At 45.1% G+C, this 24,617-nt stretch overlaps 1 protein-coding gene across 1 annotated transcript; it reads left to right on the top strand.

Annotated features, from left to right (window-relative positions):
• Positions 1-15,616: 15,616 nt before the first annotated feature.
• On the top strand, positions 15,617-24,211 carry Fam240b (family with sequence similarity 240 member B). Its single transcript, XM_076837380.1, has 2 exons — positions 15,617-15,759; positions 24,118-24,211. Exons 1-2 carry the CDS (start codon positions 15,617-15,619, stop codon positions 24,209-24,211), a joined length of 237 nt encoding a protein of 78 aa, XP_076693495.1.
• The last annotated feature ends 406 nt before the right edge of the window (positions 24,212-24,617 follow it).

The following is a 24,617-nucleotide window of genomic DNA, read 5'->3' as shown; positions in this document are numbered from 1 at the left end:
TTTTGGTACTAGGGAATTGAACCCAGGGGCACTTAACAACTGAGTCACATCCCCAGTTCTTTTTTTAATTTTTTATTCTGAGCAGGGTCTCCCTAAGTTGCTTAGGGCCTTGCTAAATTGCTGAGGCTGGCCTCAAACTCATGATCCTCCTGTCTCAGCCTCCCGAGCTACTGGGATTACAGGTGTGTACCACCACACCCAGCAGTTTCAGTACATTTTCTTAAGGAGAAAGACATATAGATATAGAAACAGGTGGATGAATAGAGATATATGATCGATAGATGGGTAGATAGATATAACTCACCACTATGGTTTTAAATATATTCCTTGGAAACATTTTTAATTGAATTTTTCTCATTAAATTGTTTTTTATACAGAGGTGGTACACTGCAAAAAGTTTTCAGAACTAACTCTTCTTTCTTCTTATGGAAAAAAAAAATACTCCTCTGTAAATTTGGTTCTGCTATTACATCAGGCATCTAGATTATAGTAAATGGGATAATTAAAATATCTTCACAGATTTAACATTAAATATTACCACTTCAGCAAGATAAAATCTGAACATCAATATTAGACGAGGCTGTCATGTGTAATATAAGTTATAAATTTATAACCCGCTGAACCAAGTAATGGGTTTGCAATTAGTAGCCTCGTCAAAGGATTTGATGAAAACCAGAGCTATTTCTGGGCCCAGATGAGTGAGTATTCTAAATGTTTTTCCCGAGGACAACATGTGCTCCTCCATAATGAGATAAGAGCCACTCTAAAATGAGAAGTCGATCTCACTTGGATGCATTTTATTGGAAAACACTCACCAGGGGTCAATTCCTGCTCCCAGCTGAGCAGGCCGTGATATGTCATCACCAGATTCTGTTCAAGGATTAATGGATCCCAAGAACAAGATGCCTCTAAGTCTTCCTGTAACGTTACACCCAAGTAAGACTCGCCCCACCGTTCCAGTCCCCTTTACACACCAAGGGGCAGAGGCTGGGTTTTCACAGTCACAGAGGAATGAGGCGCACGGGTGATCCAGTCCCTGGTCTAAACCATCTCCCCCGTCCGGGCCAAGGCACAGCACTCATGACCCTGCCAGAACAGAAGCCCGTCCGCCCTGGGGAGGGCGGGGTGGCAGGAGATGGAATTTGTTTAGAGCCATCTCTCACCACAAGGGAAGGCTACAATGTCCCTGGAAAGATATTATCTGATTCTGCTACTAATTTGGCTCAAATGACCTTGAAGGGCTGAAGGATTTCTGTAACCCCTTCCAGTCTCTATATAAAGAGCTACAGCATGAGACTTCAGGACGGCGCCTGTGGCCTTCACCAACCAGAGCGAGGAGAGAGGCCGGGGCTGGGACACGCGCCCTCCTCCACACCTAGCGGGAGATCAGTCACCTGCCAATTCGTCTTTGAGGTACGGTGTGCTGAGCTTGTATGTGGTCAGGTGTGAAGACATCTCACGTTTGGGGTTAGAAATTGAAATGGACACAGCCCCTTGTACATGTGGCCTTTGGTGGCCCCTGGAACTCACTTTTCTCCTATCCTGGAACCAGTTGGGAGTGACTTAAATGAACCAAAAGGTTTTTTTTCCATCTTTGATTGTCTCCATCTTTTTCTAAATGTCAGTGATGCTGAATTTCAAGTTGAAGAATGTGAAAGAGTCAGAAATCAGGGTCCATCTCAGTGAGAAGGTTCTGAGATTAATCAAAATAAGGAATATACCATGCTGATTGATGAGTCCCAAGAAACATGCATTATAGGTGCTGGACCCCGTTATCAGCCAGGAAGCTGGTGATCAGGAGAATTGATCTTTAACTTGGGTCCCTATCAAGTGAGTAGCCTGAGACATTGGAAATTAAATGGCAAAATTTGCTTTTGTTTTGGTTTATACAACTGGTGATTCTGCAGTCCCTTGTTACACAGATTAAAATGCCTGAGCCTCACAAAGTCAGGTTTCAATAAATGTTGTTTGGCTAAGTGGATAGTCATTTAAAATTTATTTAAGAGTGAATTCTAGTAGTCTTCAAGGGTAAGTTAATCAGTCAAGTAAATCGCCATTGGAATAAAGACTTTTCCAAATTGGTAATGATCTACTGCAAATAGGAATAATTATCCCAAGAGATGGAATCTAGAAAAAAAAATACTTTCACTGTAGGGGATGCAAAGAAATTGACTCTTTTATCCCCTGCAGTCCTGATGGCTAAAGGCATATCTAATTATTGATATTTACCTTTCACATATATACAAGGCAACCAGACATCCTCATCTGGATGGGAAGAAAGTGAAACTCAAAGCCCCTGTAATTTAGAAGGTACCGATTCTTCCCTAGAATTTAGTGATTTCCTGACTGTCAGAGCCAGAGGGACCCGGATGAGCCTCAATTCACAGGGAGACTAAAGCAAAGCAGCTTCCAAAATTTACAAAAAGAAAATTTCCAAGCAAACTGAATAAAATAAAAAGTATTTAAACTTGTACTTAAGAAAAAAACGTACATTATTAATAATATGGTAACTATTCACCAAATACCACTCAAAGAAAATAGGAGAAATAGAAATTATAGTTTAGCCAGGTGGAATACCTATCTGCTGTCAGAACTTTGAACATTTCTTTTTACATACCTCAAACTGCATGTCTTTCCTGCTAGCATAAGAATGCAATTAAACTGGTTAAAGGTGAAATTTATTTGTTCAAGTGATGAAGGGTTTTCATGGTTGAAGCATCATTACATTGAGGCACATCTTGATGGCCTCTCTATAAGCACTGTCTTGATGTGATTCATTTATTTATTAATTTGACAAATAAACTTCAAGCAGCAGCAGCTGTCCAGGGTCTGTCTTGAGTGACAGGTTCAGGTTCACCCTCCTTAGCACATGACCTTCCTCTGTGCTGTGTTTTTCCACTAAGAGGAAGATCCATGCACTGGTCTTTCCGGCCTTGGAAGAAACTGAAAGTGCCTCTGTAAAAGGGGTCCCTCCAAGTCCACGATCGACTTTAGCACTCACATAACTGCACATGCATGCCTGCAGAGGGCCATGCAGAATTGTGAAGAAAACAGTTCATGACTCTGCCCTGCAGTTATCCATCTAGAAGGTGATGCTTCAGACTTGAGCATGTGAACAAAACATGATTCCCTCTGAAGGTGTCTAATAGACCACAACAGGAGTTAGATGCCCATTGTTATGGGAATGATTAAATAAAGTAGGGCACATCTGTAAGTAGATGATAATGCAGCCACGAAAAACAACGTGTGCTACTAAGAAAATACTTTAAGTGAACAAAGCAAAATTCAGAACAGAACACATAGTTCAGCCCTGCTTCCAAAACATAGAATACATATATTCATATCTACACATAGGTATGCACTCATATGCTTTCATTAAAATGGACATATTAACAAGACGTCATTCCCAGTGGATATTATTGGGAAGTCCTGGTGGCAGCAATGTAAAGAGAACATTTTTTTTTTAATTTTTTCATTTTATATACTTCAGTGTTTTTTTAAAGATTTTACTATGGGCATATTTACCTCTTTTAAAATACAATCTTGAAGGAGCATCTTTGCTAATATTATAAGACTTTCTAATCCTTTAACCAAATTATTCTGGAGATTTTTTTTTTACAAGAAAGATGGAATAAATTATGGCATGCAATGATATTCGTAGCATCCTCAGGTCCGTGGACCATCATGACACAAAGAAAAAAAGGGGAGGGGGCTACCCTAAAAAACAAAAGCTGCTTGTCTGTCCCCAGCTCTTGACCCCTGTCAATCACCTCGCCAAGGGCAGGGTGCCTCTCTGGGCAGCTCTAGTTTGCTCCGCCCCCTGCAGCCTCCTCCTGGATCTGCCTCTGCAGCCTCTAGGGTTTCCGAGGGTGAGGGTCTCGCTGTGTGTCCTTCAGCTAATCCAGCTGTGGGGTGGGACTGTGGGCCTCTGCCTGCATGGCACTCTCAGAAGTGCGGCTGAGACTGTATTCCAGGTGGTCCCTTACTAAAAGTAAAACTAAAGCTTCTGGAATCCAGTGAGTTGGGGTCACAACCTGGCCTACACCCACTCTTTTAGAGATAAAAGTCCATTTTCTACTCAGATTAAAAAAAAAAAAAATGGCCTTGATTACGAACAGCCGTAACCACGGGGCTGGCAGACTGAGCCAGGGAGAGGAGAGGCAGTATTTCAGCCAAACTTCAAATTATTGGCCTGCTTCCCTTTTAAGAAGTGTCAAAGGATATAAAATGTTGTGGTGAAATGATTCTTTGGAGAAGTTTAACTGAGCGGGTGAGGGGTGTCAGCATGGGGAATGATAAATTCCTTGCCCAACAGACAGACTGAGGAAGGCTGTGGGTTAAGCAAGGCCCTGGCCCCAGGGAAGTGGAGAGTCTAGATGAAGGGACAAGACTAGGGGTGGAAGCCGCAGAGAGCCAGCCCTGGCTCCTGGTCCCAGCTCAGCCCCGGGCAGGAGCTCTCTGCTCCCATGACAAACCCAGAGGCATCTTTGTCTTGAACACACAAAGCCCCGTCAGGCCAGGGTTCTGACTGACGTTCAGCACAATGCTCTGAAATATCTTGAATTCATTAGCAACATTTTAAAATAAGGAGATTACACTTTTTGGGAAAATAAAATCAGGATTTTTATCTTCTTTTGAAAAACTCGAATACCAGGTAACACTGGGACCAAACCCCGCTGAGTGGCAATGTCTCCTTTGGAAAGAGCCACACATTCTAGAATTTGCCATAGAACTCTTAAGCTTCTGAGTTTGTGGCCTTTGATATATGGATAATCAATGTATAAATATATATAAAAACACACACACACTCAAGATTTGATTAAGCATGTATTCTGTTGGGTGCTAAACATTCCCCAGAGCAGCTTTTTCAATTGAAAACTGATTAAACAACTGCATTGTATTGTGAATGAATGGTTCCATTTGACACATGAGAAAGATGGACATTCACGAAACTTGGCCAGATGGACATAGAAGTCTCCTAACTCCTAGTCCAGGCCTCTTTCTCATGACAGGTAGGGGGCCAGACTGCACAGGGCTACTGGCTTTGGGACACTGTATCTCTGTGTGCATTGAAAACATTCCTCAGCTAGAGAACAGCCCATAACTCACACCTGTCCGTGATGTCAGGAAGATGCATGTGCTTCTTAGAGCATTTTTTTAAATATACTTTTTATTTTGAAATAATTTCACATTTAGGGAAAGTTATAAAGACGGCACGGAGTGTGCCCACCTATCTATCACCCAGATTCCTCCAATGTTCACACCTGGCAGAGCCACAGAACATTTGTCAAAACTATGAATTGAAGACTGGTGCAAGCGTCAAAGTTCACTGAGGACTTTATTCAGATTCCCCACTTTTCCCACTAATGCACTCTATACTGTTCTAGGATTCGGTCCAGAATACCAGGCTGCACTTACCTGCAGTGTGTGGGCTAGGGAGGATCATGTCTGCTTCCTCTTCTCCATCTGTGACAGGTCTGCAGTGTCTCCTTATCTCTCATGACCTGGTCTGTTCTGTTCTGTTCTGTTCTATTCTATTCTATTTTGTGCTGGGCTGGAGCCCAGGTCCTCATGCCTGCTAGGTAAGCCCTCTACCACTGAGCTACACCCCGCCCCAACCTTGACCCTTTGATAAGGGGTGATCAGGAATTTCATAGAATGTACCAGAATTTGAGCTTGACTGTAATTTTCACAGGAAGAGACTGAGCTTTCTGGAGTTCAGGGAAGTGAACCACAGAGGTAACATATCTTTCTGTAGCATCGTGTGATATCGGGGCTTGTGATGTGGATGATACTACTGGTGATGTGACCCCTGACCTCCTGGTTAAGGTGGGCTTCGTTTCTGCTCTGGAATCCAAGTCATCCCCGTCTCCAGGGGAGGGGAGAAGGGGCAGGTGTGGAAGAAGGTCCAGTTTCATGTGAACACTGCCCAGGCATCAGTGAACTTTCAGGGGTGTAGTTCCGTGTCTCTGCAAAGGTCATGCTTCATGCACTGAGTTTACCTTTCATTGGTGAATTCTGCCTGCAGAATTCCTTCTACATTTTCTCATTGGAATTATGAAACCAATAGTTCTTTTTCTTTCATTTATTGATCACAGTCATTTAGATCAATTTGAATTCATTTCTTGGATTGTAACCAATACCATGTAACTCGTGTAGCTGCTCCAGCTTTGGTTGTTGGGAACTCTTTCAGGCCTTCTCCTCTGTCCTTTGGCAATGCCCTTCACCCGTTTCTTAAGCCTTTCATTCTTCTTAGCAAAGAAAACTGCTCAGTACCAGGGGTTTTAAAAGGCAGAGTATATCCACAGTGTATTTACAGAAAGTGGCTTCTGCCTATGAGGTTGGACAGCAAGTGGGGAAGGAAAGGAAAATAGCAGGATTTTTTTTTCTCTTGTAAGGAAATAAAAGTAATTTTTATTGTTTTAACATTTACTTGGAAATAATTTTAAGATGACAGTTACAAGAATAATTCAAAGAACTCCCATTTACCACAAGCCCGAGTGCCCCTGTCTTCCCCTGTTGGCTTTACCATCTGCTTTCTCCACCTCCGTGTTCTTTCTGAGCCGTTTGAGAACGAGGGGACACATCATGACCCCTCACTCCCCTCTAAACACTCCAGTATGTCACTCTCTGGTAAAACCCCAAACACAGTCACTCTCTGGCAAAATTGCAGCACAGTGGTCAACTTGAAGAAATCAAGCATCGGTACAATCCTGCCAATGTCCACATTCCAGTCTCATCCAATTCATTCATATGGATCCTTGTAACATTTTGAAATTCCGTTTCTGACCAGAACAACCAACTGTTCTGATGTTGGCGATCTTCCCGGCCCTCCTCCCTGTCATGGCACCTATATCTCTGCTGAGCAGAGACCTGGATGGGTCCCAGCAGTCCTCTCGCAGAGCATCCTGGGGTAATTAGAATCTGTGATGACAGACGCTCATGGGTCCTTGTTTTTCCAGGGGTTGGTGAACTTTCCCCTAAATGAATGAGGAAAGTGGCTCAAACCGTGGGAGGTGGTGGCAGGAGCTTGGGCATCGAACAGCACAGGTTCAGACGGCGCCGGCATTGACTGGTTCCATGATTTAGACAAGCAGTTAAACTTTCTATGCCTGGATTTTTGTCTGCTAGCTGGGGGATCATACGATCCACTTCCCAGAGCTACCGATATCATGAAATGAGATGATTTTTAGGATCAAATTAGCAATTGCAGAGCTTGATCTGTCCTTCACTGTGAGTCACTTCTGAGTGATGTCAGCACCCCATGTCCAGGCAGACTGGGGACTGTGAACTGAGCAAGCCTGGGCAAGATTCCTGGGACTAGGGGAATGTCACTTAACTTCCCAGGATCCCTTTTGGTCCCCAAATACAGGAAAAATAAAGCCTATCATGGTGCATTGAAAGTTAAATGAGACAATATTTGGAATTTTACTCAATGCAGGTGGCTAATAGGATTACAGATGATGGTGATGGGCCAGATATTGTGTGAAGCCTTTGCTTGCTACATTAGCTCATTTAATTCTCAGAACAATGCATTTTTCACATAAAGAAATTAAGCTTCAGAAAGGTTCAGTAATTTTTCCTCAAGGTCATAAGGCCCCAAAGTCATAGTGACTTCTTTAAAAATTGTTGGTGTCCCTCCTTCATGACCAGTGTCTCCTATGATAGACAGCTTTTCGTCCCTGTGACAAAATGCTTGAAAAGGAAAGATTGATTTTGACTCACGGTTTCAGAGGGGTCTGTCCATGGTCAGAGGGGTCCATCCATGGTCAGAGGGCTGTGTTGCTGTGGCCTGTGGTGAGGTGGCACATCAGGGAGGAATGGTCTGGAGGAGAAATCTGCTCACACCCTGGCACTCTGCAGAGAGAGAACAGAGAGAGAGAGAGAGGAAGGGCCTGGGGTCAAGATATAGTCCCCAAGGGCATGTCCCCAAGGATCCATTAGGTCCCACATCCTACAGTTCCTACCACCTCCCAAGAGTTCATTCAGCTATAAATCCATCCATGGATGGATTCAATGATGAGGTCAGAGCCCTGGTGACCCAGTCACCTCCCAAAGCCCCACCTCTGAACATGGCTGAATTCGCCTATATCATTCTGAGACTTTGGCGGACATTCCAGACCCAAACATGACACACCCCAGTATTCAGGAGAACTCCAGAGAAAACAAGGAACTGAATTATTATGGACACGTTCGGTATAAGCATTTTCCCCCATAAGTCTTCTTTTAGCTAAAAATTCCCAAACTCATGTTGCCCCAGTCACTTTCTTTCCCTTGAGCTTCTTCAAAGACCTAATACACTGTCAGCCAAGTCTGAGATGGCCTTGAAGGGTAGTAATCAAATTAATTGGAAAACTGTAGAGTGGGAATCAAGACTCAAGTGCAAATCGCCTGGCTAAAGTTGGAGGGGAGGAGAAAAGAAAAGTGTTCTTGCAAGTTGCTAAACTGAGAGGCACTTCCACATCACGCCTCTCCTTCCACGGGTGTAGGTGAAGGAAGAAAGAGGAGCAAGACATTTATTCCCTGGAGCCTGGAACCGGGAGGTGGGATGGGAAGAGAAACCCTGTGGTCTCAACACCACCGTCAACTGTAGCCTCTTGGCAACTGGACCCAGCAACTTCTGACCTAAACATACTGCCACCATGTGAGGAAAAGCCCACCAAGAGGAAATGGAGGACCAGGGAGCCCCTGGCACCTACAGAGGCAGAATCTCCAGCCTTTGTGCATGATGGGGAGGAGCTAGCGTTAGGACTCTAGGTTTTGTTTATTCGATTCTTATAAAACTGGTTCACATAAAACTGGTACCTGTGAGTACCTTGGGCAGAAAGTACTGGAGAGGAGAAAGGACATTTGTTTTAATGCAATAACACAAAAAACTCTTGGAGAAAAACAAAAAACAAAAAACCCTTAATCCAGTTCTGCCCTGATAAAGAATTGGTAACCTGACCTTGGAATGTCGGGTGCAGGTACAGAGAGAGCAGCCCTTGGAGCTTAGATTTTCAGTCAGAGCAGATTTAACGAGAGCACCTGTTTTCTTGTATTACCCAGCAATTCCCAGGAGCTGCCCTCTGTCTCTCTGGCTGGCCAGATTTGCACTTGAGCAGGGTTTGAATCCCAGTCCATCACAGTCGACAGGTGACATTGAGCGATGACGTGCCTCTCCACTTTCCCTATAAAAGGAGGTTAAGAATAGGGTCGTGAGATGGGAAGGTGAGATGGAAAGCACTTTGAAGAAGGGAGGGTTTACCCTAAGTATTCAACAAAGAGCGTAAAAGTAACCAGAGACCACAGCCCTGCAGCCCACCAGCCGGTAGGTAACAGAGTGGAGGCAGGTTATACCTGAAGCTCTGGTGGGACAGGCCGGCTCCTTCCCCTGACTCCCCTCCGCTCCCTGTCATTGCTCCAAGGCTGCATTTCCGTGGCCGATACCAATGCGTTTATCCTTCTGTTTATCTTAAAGAAGAGAAAGCATTCTCTTTACCCAAGAGTTTATAAAAATTGTAGAAACAAAACATAAATGCAGCAAACCCGATACATTTGAGTGAGTCTGGGAAAGCAGACAGTACTCCTAAGTGTTTATTATGAAGATAAACAGAATAACTCATGGATGTGAACTTCTAAAGGCTGCAGTCAAATTTGCTGCTCATGATTTTGAAGCTATTGGGGACAGAGAATAACACCGCTATCTGGGTGTCAGGCAAAAGACAGATTCTCTATTCTTAGCCAATCTCAGGATTGGAGGGAAAGAAAAAGATCCAAGCATTCACCTGAGTAATTCTTCCCTCCCATCCACAGACACCGCAGGATCCGAAAGTCGCAAACTGAAACTTAGGAGGGGTGAGTGTAAAGATCTGAAGCTGGGTATATAAAAAAAAAATCAATTGCACAGAACAGAATGGAGACACCTGAGTTTGAAACAATCCTCATGTTAAAAAAAAAAAAAAAAATAGGAGCTTAATCTTGCAATTCTTTGACAGTGGCTCAGGAGGGTTCAGGTTCCCCACCGGCTGACAAGCCTCTATTCTTTAGAATTTCTTATTTCTGTGATTATAAAAACACGACTGATCCATCCCACAGGAGCTCACAGCAGCTTTCCCTCTTTCTTAATCCCACAGAGAGCGCAACTGGAGAAAGCAATGCCTTTTAGCGCTCACGTGAGCCCCAACAGGGGTAGCCCCAGGGACCTGCGGCGCGGAGTTGATTTTCTCTGCCTGGATCAGGCTCTGGTACAGAGAAAGCAATTGTCAGAGCTCAGATTTTCCATCAATACCCCCAGAAAAACTGGATGCCCTTTATTCCTCTTTCCTGCCTTATTTTGATATTTTCTTAAAATTCCCATCAATTCTGTGTCTGGAGGGTCCAAAGCAGCAGATACCAGCTACCACCATGCCGCTCATAAAGGCAAGCAACAGATGTAAAGGGGAGGGAGAAAAGCACAGTGTGTCACAGTGTATTCCCTCTTATAGAACTTGTCATAATCCTGAAGGTTGAAGTTCAAGTTTCCTAGCAGTTTCCACCAAAACCAGCAACCGGGCTGTAATATCACCAGAGGATTGAGCCCGGTCATTAACCAAGTGGCAACTATCAATTTCAGCAATACAGTCGCATCCCTCAGTGACTGTGACCACAGGGCCTCACCACGAAGAGCCCAGGAATACAACATCCTAAGTGGTACAAGGGCGAGTCTCACCACCAAGAGCTTTGCTAAAGGCGTCTCTGTCTGCTATCCAGCACTGGACCTTGGACAATTTGGGAAAGCTCTTATACCCATGACCTCAGGCTCTCTAATTCTGACAGCCCAGCAACAGAGATAAATAAACCTTAAATATGGGCTGAGTCAGTCAGAAGCGAAGCGTTTGGCATGGCGTGTAAACTGAAGACAAGGAGAGGACTTTAGGTGGTGGTCCAAGTCAGCACTGTCAATGCTGGCCAGGGGCCAGGCAACAGACCCTGAGCTCCCTGGGGACAAGCACGCAGCCTTTGGGCAGGTCATGTCTGAGCCACTTTCCTCTAGGTTATCACTCTTAATTTCCATTTCATAGATAATAAAACTGAGGCCCAGAGTGAGCAAAGGGTTTGTTACTCAATGTCACAGAAGTGACAAAGTCCGCCGCCCTCCTCCTCAGCTGCCTCACCAATCTGGCTGCCAGGGTGCAGCCTGCAGGTCTGGGAGTGGGGCAGGAGGGCAGGGAGGACAGCTGTGCCTGCATGTCCCCCCATAGGCCAGGTGACGGGGGTTAGGGGAGGGAAGAGTTCCACCTCCAACACTGGGTCTGGCCAAGTCCTTGGGACTTTCTCAGTCGCTCAGGTGCAGAGGAGGAAAGAAGCTGCTGAATGAGGTAGGAAGGCTGCCAAGCAAAGCAGAGTAGTTCAGGGATCCCTGCCGGGAGCGCAGAGGGAGGAGGTTTCCAGAAAGTCTCAAGGCCAAAGCTGAAGTTAAAGAACGCACCCCTGAGAGGAGCAGGCAGGCAGCCCTCAGCCTGCATCAGGGAAAAGCCGTGTTCTGTCTGGCCGGCACCATGTCAGGCTCCTGTTAAAACCACAGTGCACTGAGACTCCCTGTGGCTCAGGCCCAGTGGCTTGGTTGGCCCGGCCCCTGAGGGCATGTGAGCTCAGGACTCCTCCCTATGTCCTCCCAAAGGTCACAGCCACTGCACCCAGCTCCTCCGGAAACACAGCCCCCAGCCCCTTCCCCAGCTGCCTACTGCCCAGAAGAGAAGCAGAAACAGGCCCAGCACACTGCCCATCCCTCAGAGCCCGCGGCCTGGCCTCCTTTGGGTTCATTCGGATTCCACTTACTCCATGGGTTTGTGTGCACAGCACTCTGCCTCGGCTCATGATGCTGCACCTGCAGGGCCTGCTGGGATAGATCCTCTCCTTTCGCCCAGCCCCAGCTTCCAGCCAACAGAGCGACCTGAGGACACAGTCACATGCACTTGTGGACTGGGCTCCTGCCCGGGCCTCTCATCCTTCTCCATGACACTCTTCAGTTTAAAATGTTAAATACTGAGAAAAGGAAAACATTTCCATGAGGACTTATTGGGCCAAACCATCTTTTCTCGGAATGCCAGATACTTAATCTGAACTTGAAATTTTTAGGAGCATTTTCATCATACATGAGAGGGGTGTTATTATTGCCTACTTAAAGGGCAAGTTGTACATCTAACAATCTCCTCTCGGTTCAGAGCAAGCACTATTTTCTTTCGTCATTTGAAACACCACAAAATGAGAAGATTAGTTCCTCCTGGAGCTCCAGCTGAATGCACAAGGAAATCTAGCTGCTGCAGAAGGGCAAGCAATGAACACCCCAGTTCTGTGAAAATATGAAATCTGATTTATTTCCACTAATAGCTTTCCTTCTGATGTCCAGTAACGAGGAATTTACTAGAGTTCTTTGCACCGAATCCTTTAGCCTAGGAAAGAAGACAAGTGATAGATGTAACCTCTGGAGGATGTCTTGGTCAGGCTGGGGACAGCCGGAGTTCAGAGAGGTTCCAGGGCACGGCCCCTGCCTTGAAGACACACAAGGCCCTGGAATTGGGCACTTCTGTTTCCCAGGAAGTACAAAACCCGTCCCCTCTCTGACCTCCCCTCAGTAGCTGAGATGCCTCCAAAGGGGCCATTACCATTTCCAGGCCAGTCCTTTTTGAAAATAATAATTTAGAAAGGGATCCTTTAAGTTGGTTAAGAATACTGAAGTCCTATCAAATGCTTCAAGGCATTTAACACAGAATATATTGAAATAAGTTTCTCCAAGAAACTCGACCTCACTAAGTCACAAACCCCTCCATGTCTGTCAGTCACAGGAAAGACCTCTGAGCGCTTGAGAGAGGGAGCAGAGCCAAGCCTCCTCTCTCCAGGGACATCTCCGTATGCTGGGGGGAGCGCCGGCTCTGCCTTTTGACCAGTGACCTCGGCAGAGGCATTAATTGCCTCTGAAAATCAGCTTCTTCTTGTGCAAAGTGAGACATTATTTCATTCGTTTTTGCCATCCCACAAGGTAATATATTTCAAAATATCATGTTGCACATGGTGAGTACATACAATTTTACTTGTCAATTAAAAATAGTTTGGGGGCAGGTGTGGAGGCACATGGCTGTAATCCTTGGGGCTCAAGAGGCTGAAGCCAGAGGACCACAAGTTCAAAGTCAGTCTAGGCAATTTAGCAAGGACCTAAACAACTTAGCAAGACCCTGTCTCTAATTAAAAAAATGTAAAACAGGCTATGGATGTGTCTCAGTAGTTAAGCATTCCTGGGTTCAATCCCTGGCACCAAAAAAAAAAAAAAAAAAATGTTTTTCACCTTTTAAATAAAATTTTAAAAAGATCAAATTGTGTCATGTGCAATACAAATATGGCATAATGAATTCCACTGCCATGTATAATTATAATGCACCAATTAGGAAAGACTTCTGAAAGACTGAATGTCTATTTTTTTAAAAAAAGAAAGCAAAAAATGCGGGGAATGAGGGGAAATGGAGAATGGCTGTGTTACAAGTGAGAATTACCCAGAGAACAGCCCCAGTGATGGGCACCTGGAAAGTGCATTCTCCGGCTCCCCTGGTCTCTTTCCCACATCCTCACCCAGGCAGTCCCAGGTCATCACACCCATCCACGTGCTCCTGGGCAGCTCAGGCCACAGAAACTACCAGATGATTACAAGATAGGGCCAGGAAGAGGAATAAGAAAAGTGGGCTTTTAGAATCTTATAGAATTCATAGACCAGATGCTTTCCTTTTGGAGTCTCTTCCTGTCTCAGGACATTTCTGCAGGGAAGGCTTCCCCAACCCTCTGACAAGGACCTCCGGTGCTATTACAATATAACAGAATGGTAATATAAATGTTACGTATTGTACTTATTAAATAATCATGGCTTTTTTTCTGAAGTCTATTTTAAACTCCTCTCCACACCCAGTCCTTTGGACTGGCCCGGGGAGACCTGCCTTGGCATGGAATCACCGGCTTTTGTAGTAGGGGAAGAGGGACCAGTTTCCTTTCCAGTGTTCAGCCAGGACTGAGGCTCGGCTTTTGAGTAGGTGCTACCAGCAGGCAGAGAGAGATGTGTTTTGCAGTTCTTTGCATCTACCTGCCTGACAAAACCACTAAGATCCAGAAAACTGGCAACTTTCAGGTACCAAGTGAATACCTGGAAGTAGAAAACACGTGCATTCTCATGAGATGCACACACGCACATGCTCAGCAAGTTTGCTGAGGACGTAGGCATTTGCAAAGGCAGTAGCCATTCCTTGTGCTAAGGATCAGAAAAGCAAAGCGCATCCTCCATGTGGATGGGCAGACCTAGGTGCAAAGTCCACCCAGCACATCCATTTTCAGTGATGAGGTCACAGGCAAGTCTCTCTCGGTTTCCTCATCTGAACAATGAGTGGAGAGTCCCCCATTTCAACAGGTGGCAGTAAGGATCAAAGGAACAGTGTGTGTAAGATGCCTGTCACACATAAACAAACATACTTGTAAATACTCAATAAATGGTAGGGGTCATTGCCGTTGTGTGAGGAAGAATGGAAAAAATATGACATTTGGGCTGGGCCTGTAGCTCAGTGGTAGAGCATTTGCCTCGCAGGTGTGAGACCTGGGTTTGATCCTCAGCACCACATGAAAATAAATAAATAAGCAAGCAAACAAACAAATAAATAAATAAATAAAGATACTGTGTCCATCTACAACTAAAAATAATTTTTAAAAAAATATAACATTTACTGACTGCCTACTATTTGTTCGACTTTGTGTTCGGGTTTTCTGTTTATTTTTGCTTTTATAATTGGGAATTGAACCCAGGGGTGCTCTACCACTGAGTTACATCCCCAGCCCTTTTTTATTTTTTATTTTGAGACAGGGTCTTGCTGAATTGCTTAGGGTCTTGCTAGGTTGCTGAGACTGGCCTTGAACTTGCTATCCTCTTGCCTCAGCCTCCTGAGTCACTACTGCTGGCCAAAGTTTTTGATTATCTACTCATTTTATACACATGCACACACACACACACACACACACACACACTACCAAATAAATATTGAAGGATATTTTAATAAAGTTTACATCATGACTCTCGCCCAAGTATAGAATGAATACATGCCAAAGATTTTATTTTACTTATAAATAATGAAAAAACTGGTAAGATATTACAACTGATATTCAAAGGAAATTTTTTACAACACATACACACACACATAGGCAATCAGGAATACGCAAATGAATTTACAAGTGGATGAAATATTGATTGATATCCATAGGTGAATCATTTGCATCCCACTGGACAAAGTTTATTTGAATTTCTGTGTTCAAAGGATCGTTTACATTACTATTATTTGTCTATAGTTCACAGAATTGCAACATTGCGCCAAGGCCCTGGAAGGGGTGGGCCCTTATAGAATCAGGGAGTCTAGCAGGGTTACCAAGACATTTCCAGCATTTTCCGATGTAACTGTTATTATCCTCATTTGCAGCTGAGAAAATAGATTCACAGTCTGAGCGTGTGATGTGTCTACCAGTACAAGCAAAAAAAAAAAAGCATAACTGGCAGCCGCCGGCTTCATGCTCATCCAAAATTAAAGTGGCGTTATTGAAAGGGCTGGGTCCACTTTGTGCTTCTGCTTCAGGGATGAACAATCAATACGTGCGCCGGGAAGTCTTCTGCTGTGAGACCTGCAGAGAGCTCAAGAGCTTCTGGGAAAAGGAAATCAGCAAACAGACTTGCTACCGAGAACTGGAGGAGCATCGCCAGGGACGGAGTGCCCTGAGAAAGTACGTGGCCTGTCTCCCCATTGCTGTTTTACAACAGGTTTCCCCAGAAGTCCACCAGGGTGTGAAGAGCGGGGACTGCATTAGCTCATCACCCGCTGTCCCAGGATGGCAAGAGGCCAGGTGTGTGACACAGTCAGTACCGCAGGAGGAAGTGACAACAGGCTTGCAAGGAAGAAGTTTCTTAGGCTCACAGGTCCCAGAATGTGTCTGTCTGGGTTAGGGTCAAGTGGCAGAGTCAGTAACTAGTGGGAAAGTCCAAGCCAGAGCCTCCTGGGTGTGGGAAGGGGTCCGTGGGAAATGCACAGTGGACTCCTTTGAATGATTCTGCTGGACTTGGGCTATAGCAGTGGTTTCTAGCTGATCCTCGACTCCAGGGGGCTCCAGGGTGGGGGAAATTCTGCCTGGTGTGTGGGGGCTGAGTAAGGGGCCTCAGGAAAAGTTGGTCTGGAGATTGGCTGAGCCTTTTGCTATCTTGAAAGCCAGTTCTGGGAGGGGCAATCTCTCCCCAGCCAGCAAACCTCTTAAGATGCCAAAACATCACATAACCCAGAAACTAAAACCCAAGGTTAATGCAATCACTTCTCTTGACAATATCCACACCAGGACTGCTCAGGTGTGTCTGTCCCATTTGCCACCCGGTTTGCAGCACTATGACACCTAGGGCCAGGGGATTCTTTACTGGGTAGGGCTCTCTGTGCTCTGTATAATACTCACTGGGTGCCTGGCCCTGAAGCATTCCATGTCAGCAGAAACAGAGGGTCCTTGGAGGGCAGAATGTCCCTGTGGAGAGACATTGGCTCACAGAAGTGAATAAGCCTTTTGAAAACGCAAACAAAATGAAGTCTTGTCATTCACATCTCCATGAACTGAGGGAAAAAGCTCTCCTCACCACTGCACCATTGCAGTGCCCAGCACCCAAGGTCACACTAAATGTCAGGGAATGTTGACAGATACGTGTGTGTGGGCAAAGCCAGTCTCATAAAAAGACCCCACATCCAGGACTGTAAGAGTGTTAAGATGTTAAGGTTGTGGGGGAGACAGGTACATGGCCCTTCCCCATGGCAGGTGGACATTCTTGCTCTAGACAAAGAAATATGCCTGGCCACAGGAAAACCCTCTCCGCGTGTGTGAGGAAACGTGTGTGGAACAGCTCTGTCCAGGTGGGAAGAGCCCACTCACCAGTGGGATGATAGTTGCATGTCTTGCTGGACAGTAGGGTTCATAATTTCTGCATCTTCCCAGTGTGGGCTGAGCTGAAAATACACACAATTCAGACAGGTTAAACTTTTTTGGAGGGTGGGGGTACTGAGGTTTGAACCCAGGGGTGCTTAACCACTGAGCCACATCCCCAGCCCTTTTTATTTATTTACTTATTTTTGGTTTTTGAGACAGGGCCTCACTGAGTTGCTTAGGGCCTCACTAAGTTGCTGAGGTTGGCTTTGAACTCACAATCCTCCTGCCTTAGCCTCCCAAGCCACTAGGATTAGAGGAGTGTGCCACTATACCTGGCTATCAACATCAAGTTTTAAAAACAGTTTTTAAGCTTTCCATACCCAGAGACAAGCTTTCCCACCAGTCCAGCCTTGTTGCTGGTTGCCTGTCAGGCAAAATCAGGTCTTCCTAGGAGGATCACATGCTAGGCCACCCAGGGAAGTGAGGACATTTCTCTCCCCTGGTCCTGGACCACTAGTTCCTAGGAGGCAGACCCCTCACTGAGCCCTGTACTGTAACTTCCTTTCCAGAAGCCCTGTTGTGCTGGATTAAAGGCAAATTCTCTGATATGATTTGATTTTTTTAAGGATAGCAAGATATATATATATATAAATAATATGCTTGTATAGGATACAGATTAGAAGAAAATATGCTTAGATACTATAAGAGGTTATTTTTAGTTGGAGGGATGGCAGAATGCACACTCCTATGTTCCTCAAGGTTTCCATAGTGACACTATGCCATGGTGTATTTAGGAGAATGAGTCATTTGTTTAAAAGACAACCAATGGCCAGTGGTCCATAGAACAAATGCGTTATTTCTCCAGGCTCCCGGAGGCCCCAGAGAGCACCCACTTCCAAAGTCTGGAGTAGTTTTCTCGTCCTTCTGTGACCAAAGAACAAATAAATCTTCACCATGTGCCCATCATGCAACATTCATCATCACCCCAAATAAATGTTTAAAGATGTGGATGTCACTTCTGCATAGCTCAGAACAGGAGGGTCATGAGGAGCGGGGGAAAGGACTTTTCTGTGGTCCATTCTTGGGCTCGATTTCCAGAGCTATGCTTTTATCAACTGTAAAAATTTAAAAAAGAGGGATAAAACCTAAAGCCTTCTTAATCCAGTAGCCAACAAATGAAAACCTACTTTGCTAAAACAAAAAAACCAAAACACCACACACATATCCCACATTTACCAGATTGCCCCAGAAGAGTCTAGATACTTTGAAATTGAAACCAGAAAGGCAGAACGTTTGTTTAAATCCCCACTGATCCGAGCAGACGGTTTGAGCACTGTCCTAACAGAACCACCATGTCCTGGGGTGTACTGGCCGAGGGAGGGCACACCCCAGTACCTCACCTCCCCAGCCCTGTGGGCTCTGCCTCCTGAACTCCAGGCACTCAGTGCCTGCTCTCCCTCCCTCTCTCTCTATCTCTCTCTCACACACACACTCACACTTTTTTAATTCTACCTTCCATCTACAAAAGGCAAAACCACCACTGTGTAATCAAGAGATGTTCGACGTGAAGGGTAGAAACAAAAACCTCCACATTTCCCAGCAGCCCCTTATGAAAACAGATAAAGGCAGTGACGTCTTGTGTCCCTCTCCCTCTGCTTGGCTAACCTGGCCAGATCTTGTGCCAAAGCTTAGCACAAGCCTGCTGGTTCCTTGACTCAGAAGTGGGAGCCGGAGCTGGAGATCCATCTCCCCTGGTGATTGGTGTATCTGGCAGAGGCCCTAGAGGTGGGGTCCCAAGGTGAAAGAGGTGGCCCCAGAACTGGAACCAACACCACCCTTAGTTCCATCAAGTCTAGCAACACAGCGTGGATGTGTCGTTCCCCTGGAGAAGTTGGAACTGTTTGCAAACCACCCCCTGGGGACAGAGGGAGAATAGTCAGGCACTGGTGGGTCACTCAGACTCCCTGGTTAGACCCCCGTCTAAGTTTTTATTTCATTCCCTTTTATTTTTAAAAGCATCTGTTTAGATGATAAATCTGACAACATGTAAAGCTACATGACTAGCCTATAGCTATCACTGAGAAACTACACAGCCATTCAGTGAAAAGTCTTAATGCAAGAAGGGAGGTCTTCAGAATTTAGCGGAACTCAGTGTGGGATAGTGATCAGACCTGGTGAGATTGAAAAGGGGACACATCAAGCCCGTCCTGAGCCCATTCCCACCTTCTGTTCTGCAGCCTAGTGATCAGCTCTATCCATCAGGATGCTTATCACTGCCAACCACAAAACCCCCTGCTCTTCATGTGCTGGCCAAACCAGACCGCCATTTCAAACTTTTCAGAGTTAGCCTACAAGCCAGGCATGGTGGCACATGCCTGTAATCCCAGCAGCTCAGGAGGCTGAGATAGGAGGATCATGAGTTCAAAGCCAGCCTCAGCAACTTAGCTAGGCACTAAGCAACTCAGTGAGATGCTGTCTCTAAATAAAAAATAAAAAAGGGCTGAGGATGTGGCTCAGCAGTCAAAGGCCCTTGGGTTCAATCCCTGCTACCAAAAAAAAAAAAAAAAGGATCAGTATACAAAGGATAAGCAGAGAGGACATTTTTAGGTAGATTTGTCACCCAGAACGAGAATAGAAAATGTGGTTGGTAAGTGGAGTTGCTCAGATGAGCATGTGGGAGCTTTTTGGCCTGTGTTGATTGACTGAGCTCTGCCCTGTGACCTGGGAAGTCACATAGAAACACACAGAATCAAGCTCAGACCCCACTCTCCCACCATGGAAAACAACTATAAAGACCCAGTCCCTCCTGGAATGCAGGAGGAGGAGCAAAACCACCATCCAACATTTCATAGTAAACAAAAGCACAGGAGAGAAGATTGGAGCAATGAGATCTGAACTGGGAGATCAAGGAATCCGTCAGTTATAAATTCCTCGAGGGCAGGCATTGCTGTTTTCATTTCTCTTCTTCGCATATTCCGGCCACAGTCCTGGTCCCCCTCTGAGCTCCTTTGGGGAGTACAGTTGACCGACTCTCCAGCGGCCACCTCCACACATGGGTCATGGTGACGGGGCTGAGGCCACACTCCCCCGGGCAGCCCCCAGCCAGCGACTGAGCATGGCAGGTGCTCTTCCCACACAAGTCCTGCATGGCAGGGCTCCTCGGAGGGCCAGGGTTTGCTCAGAGACTCCCCGTCAGCCCAGCCCGAGCTTTCTCAGAAGTGGGCTGTGCCACGGGGCTCTTTCTACCCCGCCATTTCTGCTCCCTTTCCCTCTTCCACAGATGTCAGACCAGCGCTGGAGGCTGCTGGCCCTTCCTAACCAGTGTGTTCCTCCCACTTTGTTTTTCCTAAATCTGCTTCTTAGAGGATCCCAAATAACCCAGATGTTTAATGCCTGGTAAATGACAGAAAAAGTTCAATGATGGGCCCAGCTGAGCCTTACTGGTGCCCAGTAAGGCCATTACAATTATGGCAAAGACCTTCACAAGCATCACCATGCCTTCTAGTTAAGGCCCATGCTTATCAAGGAGAATCTATGTTTCTAGATAGGAGCCACAACTCCTGCACAACTCGGAAGGATCCAGAACAGCAAATAATAAATAAGATTTGGCCTCCCTTTGAAAAATGAGGCATTTCTAGGCTGAAGGTAAAAACGCCCCTCGTGAGCTTCGTGCCTGTTTTCTCACTCCACTCACGTATCTCAATCTATACACTAATTTTTAAGCATTATCTTCCTCACGGTGACCGCCCCCATTGCAAAGTAAAAGCTCCATTTATATTCACCAGTTTACTGAGAACCCAAAATTAAGCAGAAGCAACACAGCGATGAAAGATATTGACCAAAAAGGAGCAGCAATCAGTCTAAATATTCATAAACTAGGATTTAAAGGTCATTTGGGAAGATGGGAACCTGAATCCTTCACTGTTTGGCAATAAATAGTGGCAGGGCTGCTATAAAAAGTGGATAAATGTGTTATGAATCCCAGATTCCTAAGCTGCATCCTAGAAGAAATGCATCAGACCAAATGTGTTGATTCAGGTCCTCTAAGAAGCAGAGGCCAAGGCGAGATTAGATGTGCGTAAGATTTATTGGGGGAAGCACCTATGGAAGAAAAATGGGAAGAAGCGGGGGTGTGCTGATCCCTGCTTAGCAACTGGCTCTGGGGAGAAGCACACATGAATCCACACACAAGTCTGCTATAAATCTCATCGATACCAAGGCCCTATAGCACACGACTTGCAAATAACAGGAAAATGCAGTATGATCTTTACCAGAAATTCTATATAGCCAACTGATTCTCCCAGCATGCTCTTGGGAGTTTTTGACAACTTCTTGTATCTATAGCCCACCATGCAATGCAAGCATGATTTGACAAAATCCAACAACAAAGAAGTATTCTATGGCTATCCAGTTCCACCAAGTGCACGTCATTGCTCATAATCAATTTTTTTAATTCTGAAAGAGCATTTCCTCAATTGTTTTGGATTCCAAACGTGATAGCTATAGACGTGCCACTCTTCTAACTTTAGTCGGCATGATTCAAATTTCCCCCATGGCTCTCTTAAATGTAGACCAGGGGTCAGCAAATACTTTTTCAAAAGTACCAAGGAATAAATATTTTTGGTTTAATAAGTCTCATGGTCTGTGCTGTAGTGACTCAGCTCTGCCGTGGTAGTGAGAAAGCAATGATGACCATGTGTCAACTAAACAGGTCCACACACATACAGGGCCATCCTCCAATAAAACTTCACTTACAAAAACTGTCTAGATTGGGCCAGAGGGTCAAATCGTTGTCCTGCAATGAACAAAAAAGTAAATTAAACCTGTTTTTAATAGTGTTTGACATCTGTGTGGTGCAAATGTTCCTACCACTGGTCAAGGTACCAGTGCCATCCATGAAGATAGTTCAGAAGTGACACTTGGCTATAGCACCCTGTGGTACAGTCCTTTACTACACAGATGCCCCAGGCCTCAATAACTGGCAGAGTACAGAGCACTGGGAAACATGATTAATAGTTAGGAAGCGATGAATTCTGTCCTCATCTTTTCTTTTAATATAATTTAATTAACTATAAGTTTCTATAATTTATTTTTAATAATGTCTGTATTTAATAATCAACTCAAAAATATAATAATTAATAATTGGCCCTCACAGACTATGTATTAAAAGCCAGCTCCAGCACACCACTGGTAGGAAGGCTGAGAAAGTAGTAAGAGTCTTCAGACTCTGAGGCAGGCCTGACCTCCATGCAGGACAAGGGGAAGGAAGGAGGGTTGGGGGACAGCAATGCAGGCCTCATAAACTTGGGCCAGACTATTGGGGAGACCTTGAGCCAAAGTCACCCATGAAAGAAGTTCTGCTCCTTCAGGAATGGACATGCAATCAGAGCTCAGCTTGCCTCCGTCACTGGCCAGGAGCAGCCCACAAGAAGTTTGGCCTTGGCATCTGACTTGGGGCAGATCCACATTCGTCTGCATGAGTGCTCCAATAGCCGCCCGTCAGTTGTCCACCATGTCCGAGTGAAGAGTTTTCATAACCACCTGGCCAAGTAAAAGTCAAAGCTCCTTTTGTGAAATAACGAATCCACATTATATTAAGAAATCCATCAAATTCAATGCCACACCCAGGCAGCAAACCTTGTTGGTTAGCGGTAAAAGATCCCAGGTGACAAAAGTCAATGTAGGTGGAAGAGGATTTTTTTTATAGAACCTTTCAGAGTTTGTAAAGCTGGATATTCTTCAGATTGGAGAAGCTGATTAGAAATTAAAATACAGAATGACAAGTTCATAACCACAGTGAAGAAATATAGTTATAAAAATTACTAATAGGTGGACATCCGAACAGAAGGTCCTAAAAGCTCGACAGATTGTTTCTCAGGCCATCTTCCCCCTGTGGGAGCAGCAGTCCCAGGCTCTGCACCCCTCTTCAAACAGGCAAGCTCTATTGTAATGTCACTGACTCTTATTTAAAGTTAACGTAGGAGGAAGATGGTGGCCAAGGTCCTGGAACGTTCCCCTGTTTCCCTCCTTCTTCTGTCCACATTTCAACTTCCAGTCCTTGGTTGCTAAGGTGCTTCAGCCATGGACACCACTAAGCAACAGGCTGACTCCAGATTCCTTCCATTCTTTCCTGGGCCCATAATTGAGCAGAGATTTAAATAAGTTTTCCTGGAGCCAATTTGGTGCCTAGAGCCTTCATAATATTTATCCCCTCTAAGCTATGATATTTCACCCATGGGAATCTCTCTCAGGAAAATAGACTGGAATATGGAAAGAACATAAAGTATTGCATTCATTGTAGAGTTATTCACCAGAGTGAAAAATTAAGGTGAATCTAATTTTTCTTTGTTCTTTTTTCTACATTTGGCTTTTCCTATATTAAGTATATATTACCTAATCCCCTACACCTACAGATTCTTCCCATTTTCTTCCAGGCTGATAATTAAGCAAAGGTTAACACTATCACCATGGTGGTTAGGATTTTAGTGCATGCTTTTGCGGGTACAGGAAAAGTATTCCCATCCAGCAGATTCAAAGTCCATTTTTTTAAACATAGATATATAATAATGTTGCAGCACCCATTTTTTAAAAATTCTATTCTTGCTCTATTCAGTTGTCTCTGCCCCTTATCACAAACCAATTAGCCACATCAGTGTCTATTTCTGGCTCTATTGTGTGCCAGCCCCCCAGCCTGTTCCTTCGCCAAGGCCACACTATAATGATTCCAGCTTTGTATTAACCAGGTAGTGATTTTGAGACAATATAAATTAAGTATTAAGACTTAATTTGTATTAACTTATAGTAAGTATTAAGACAATAGAAATTATTATTGGTTTTTTTGTTGGTGTTTTGTTTGTTTTCTTTTAAGATGGGGTCTTGCTATATGGCCCAGGCTGGCCTCCAGCTCCTGGGTTAGAGTGATCCTCCAGCCTCAGCCTCCTCCGAGAAGCTGGGATCACAGGCACATGGCTTTCCGGACAATTTGCAACCAGCTTGTCAACTGCTACAGAAATGCCCTACTTGGACTGTGATAGGAATTGTGTTAAGTTTAATATCAATTTGGGAAGAATTAGATTTGGGGGGAAAACTACCTATTTTTCTATTCCTATAAAAGGAAACCCTCTGCAGGGACAGCAGCTTTAGAGACAAATGTGCTGATGACTCGTGTGCTGTGTCCCCTCCCAGGCTCCGGGAAGAATGGAAGCAGAGGCTGGAGCAGAGGCTGAGGATGCTGGACCGTCCTGATGAGAAGGAGAAGCAGGCTGACCCTATGCACTGAGGGCCTTGTGCCTCACCCGCTTCAAAGACAGCCAGCCACCAGGGGCCTTTTTCTGGGAGAAAAAGCTAACACCCAAGTCATGTTGCCTTACTAAGCAGGACGCTCTGTTTGCTTGCCCATCTATGAAGGGAATTGCCTGGGAAGCCTCCTCCCGCACCAATGGGAGTTATTATCCAGCTCAGTCCTCTCTCTGCACAGAGCACAGGGGGGCCGCAAATAGTGTAGCGAGCTCGGGTTATTTAATATAAAAAGCTCTTGGAATTAGCACACACCTCACCCCCAGGTTTCAAAGATCCACGTAGCATAAGCTAGTTCCCCATCCTCTTCTCCTTTTGAAATCTGAATGTTTTCTCTGAACTTCCAGAAGGTAAAGATCTCGATGGAAACCTGGCTTCCCCATACCTCC

The sequence above is a fragment of the Callospermophilus lateralis genome, chromosome 17 (genome assembly GCF_048772815.1).
Source record: "Callospermophilus lateralis isolate mCalLat2 chromosome 17, mCalLat2.hap1, whole genome shotgun sequence".
Taxonomy (NCBI): Eukaryota; Metazoa; Chordata; class Mammalia; order Rodentia; family Sciuridae; genus Callospermophilus; species Callospermophilus lateralis.
The sequence above is the reverse complement of the archived record's forward strand: the minus strand, read 5'-3'. Positions and strand labels throughout refer to the sequence as shown.

Coding starts and splice junctions, on each gene's coding strand:
- Fam240b (XM_076837380.1), top strand. CDS start 15,617: ATGAACAATCAATACGTGCGCCGGGAAGTCTTCTGCTGTGAGACCTGC. Junction 15,760..24,117: donor GGACGGAGTGCCCTGAGAAA/GTACGTGGCCTG, acceptor GTCCCCTCCCAG/GCTCCGGGAAGAATGGAAGC.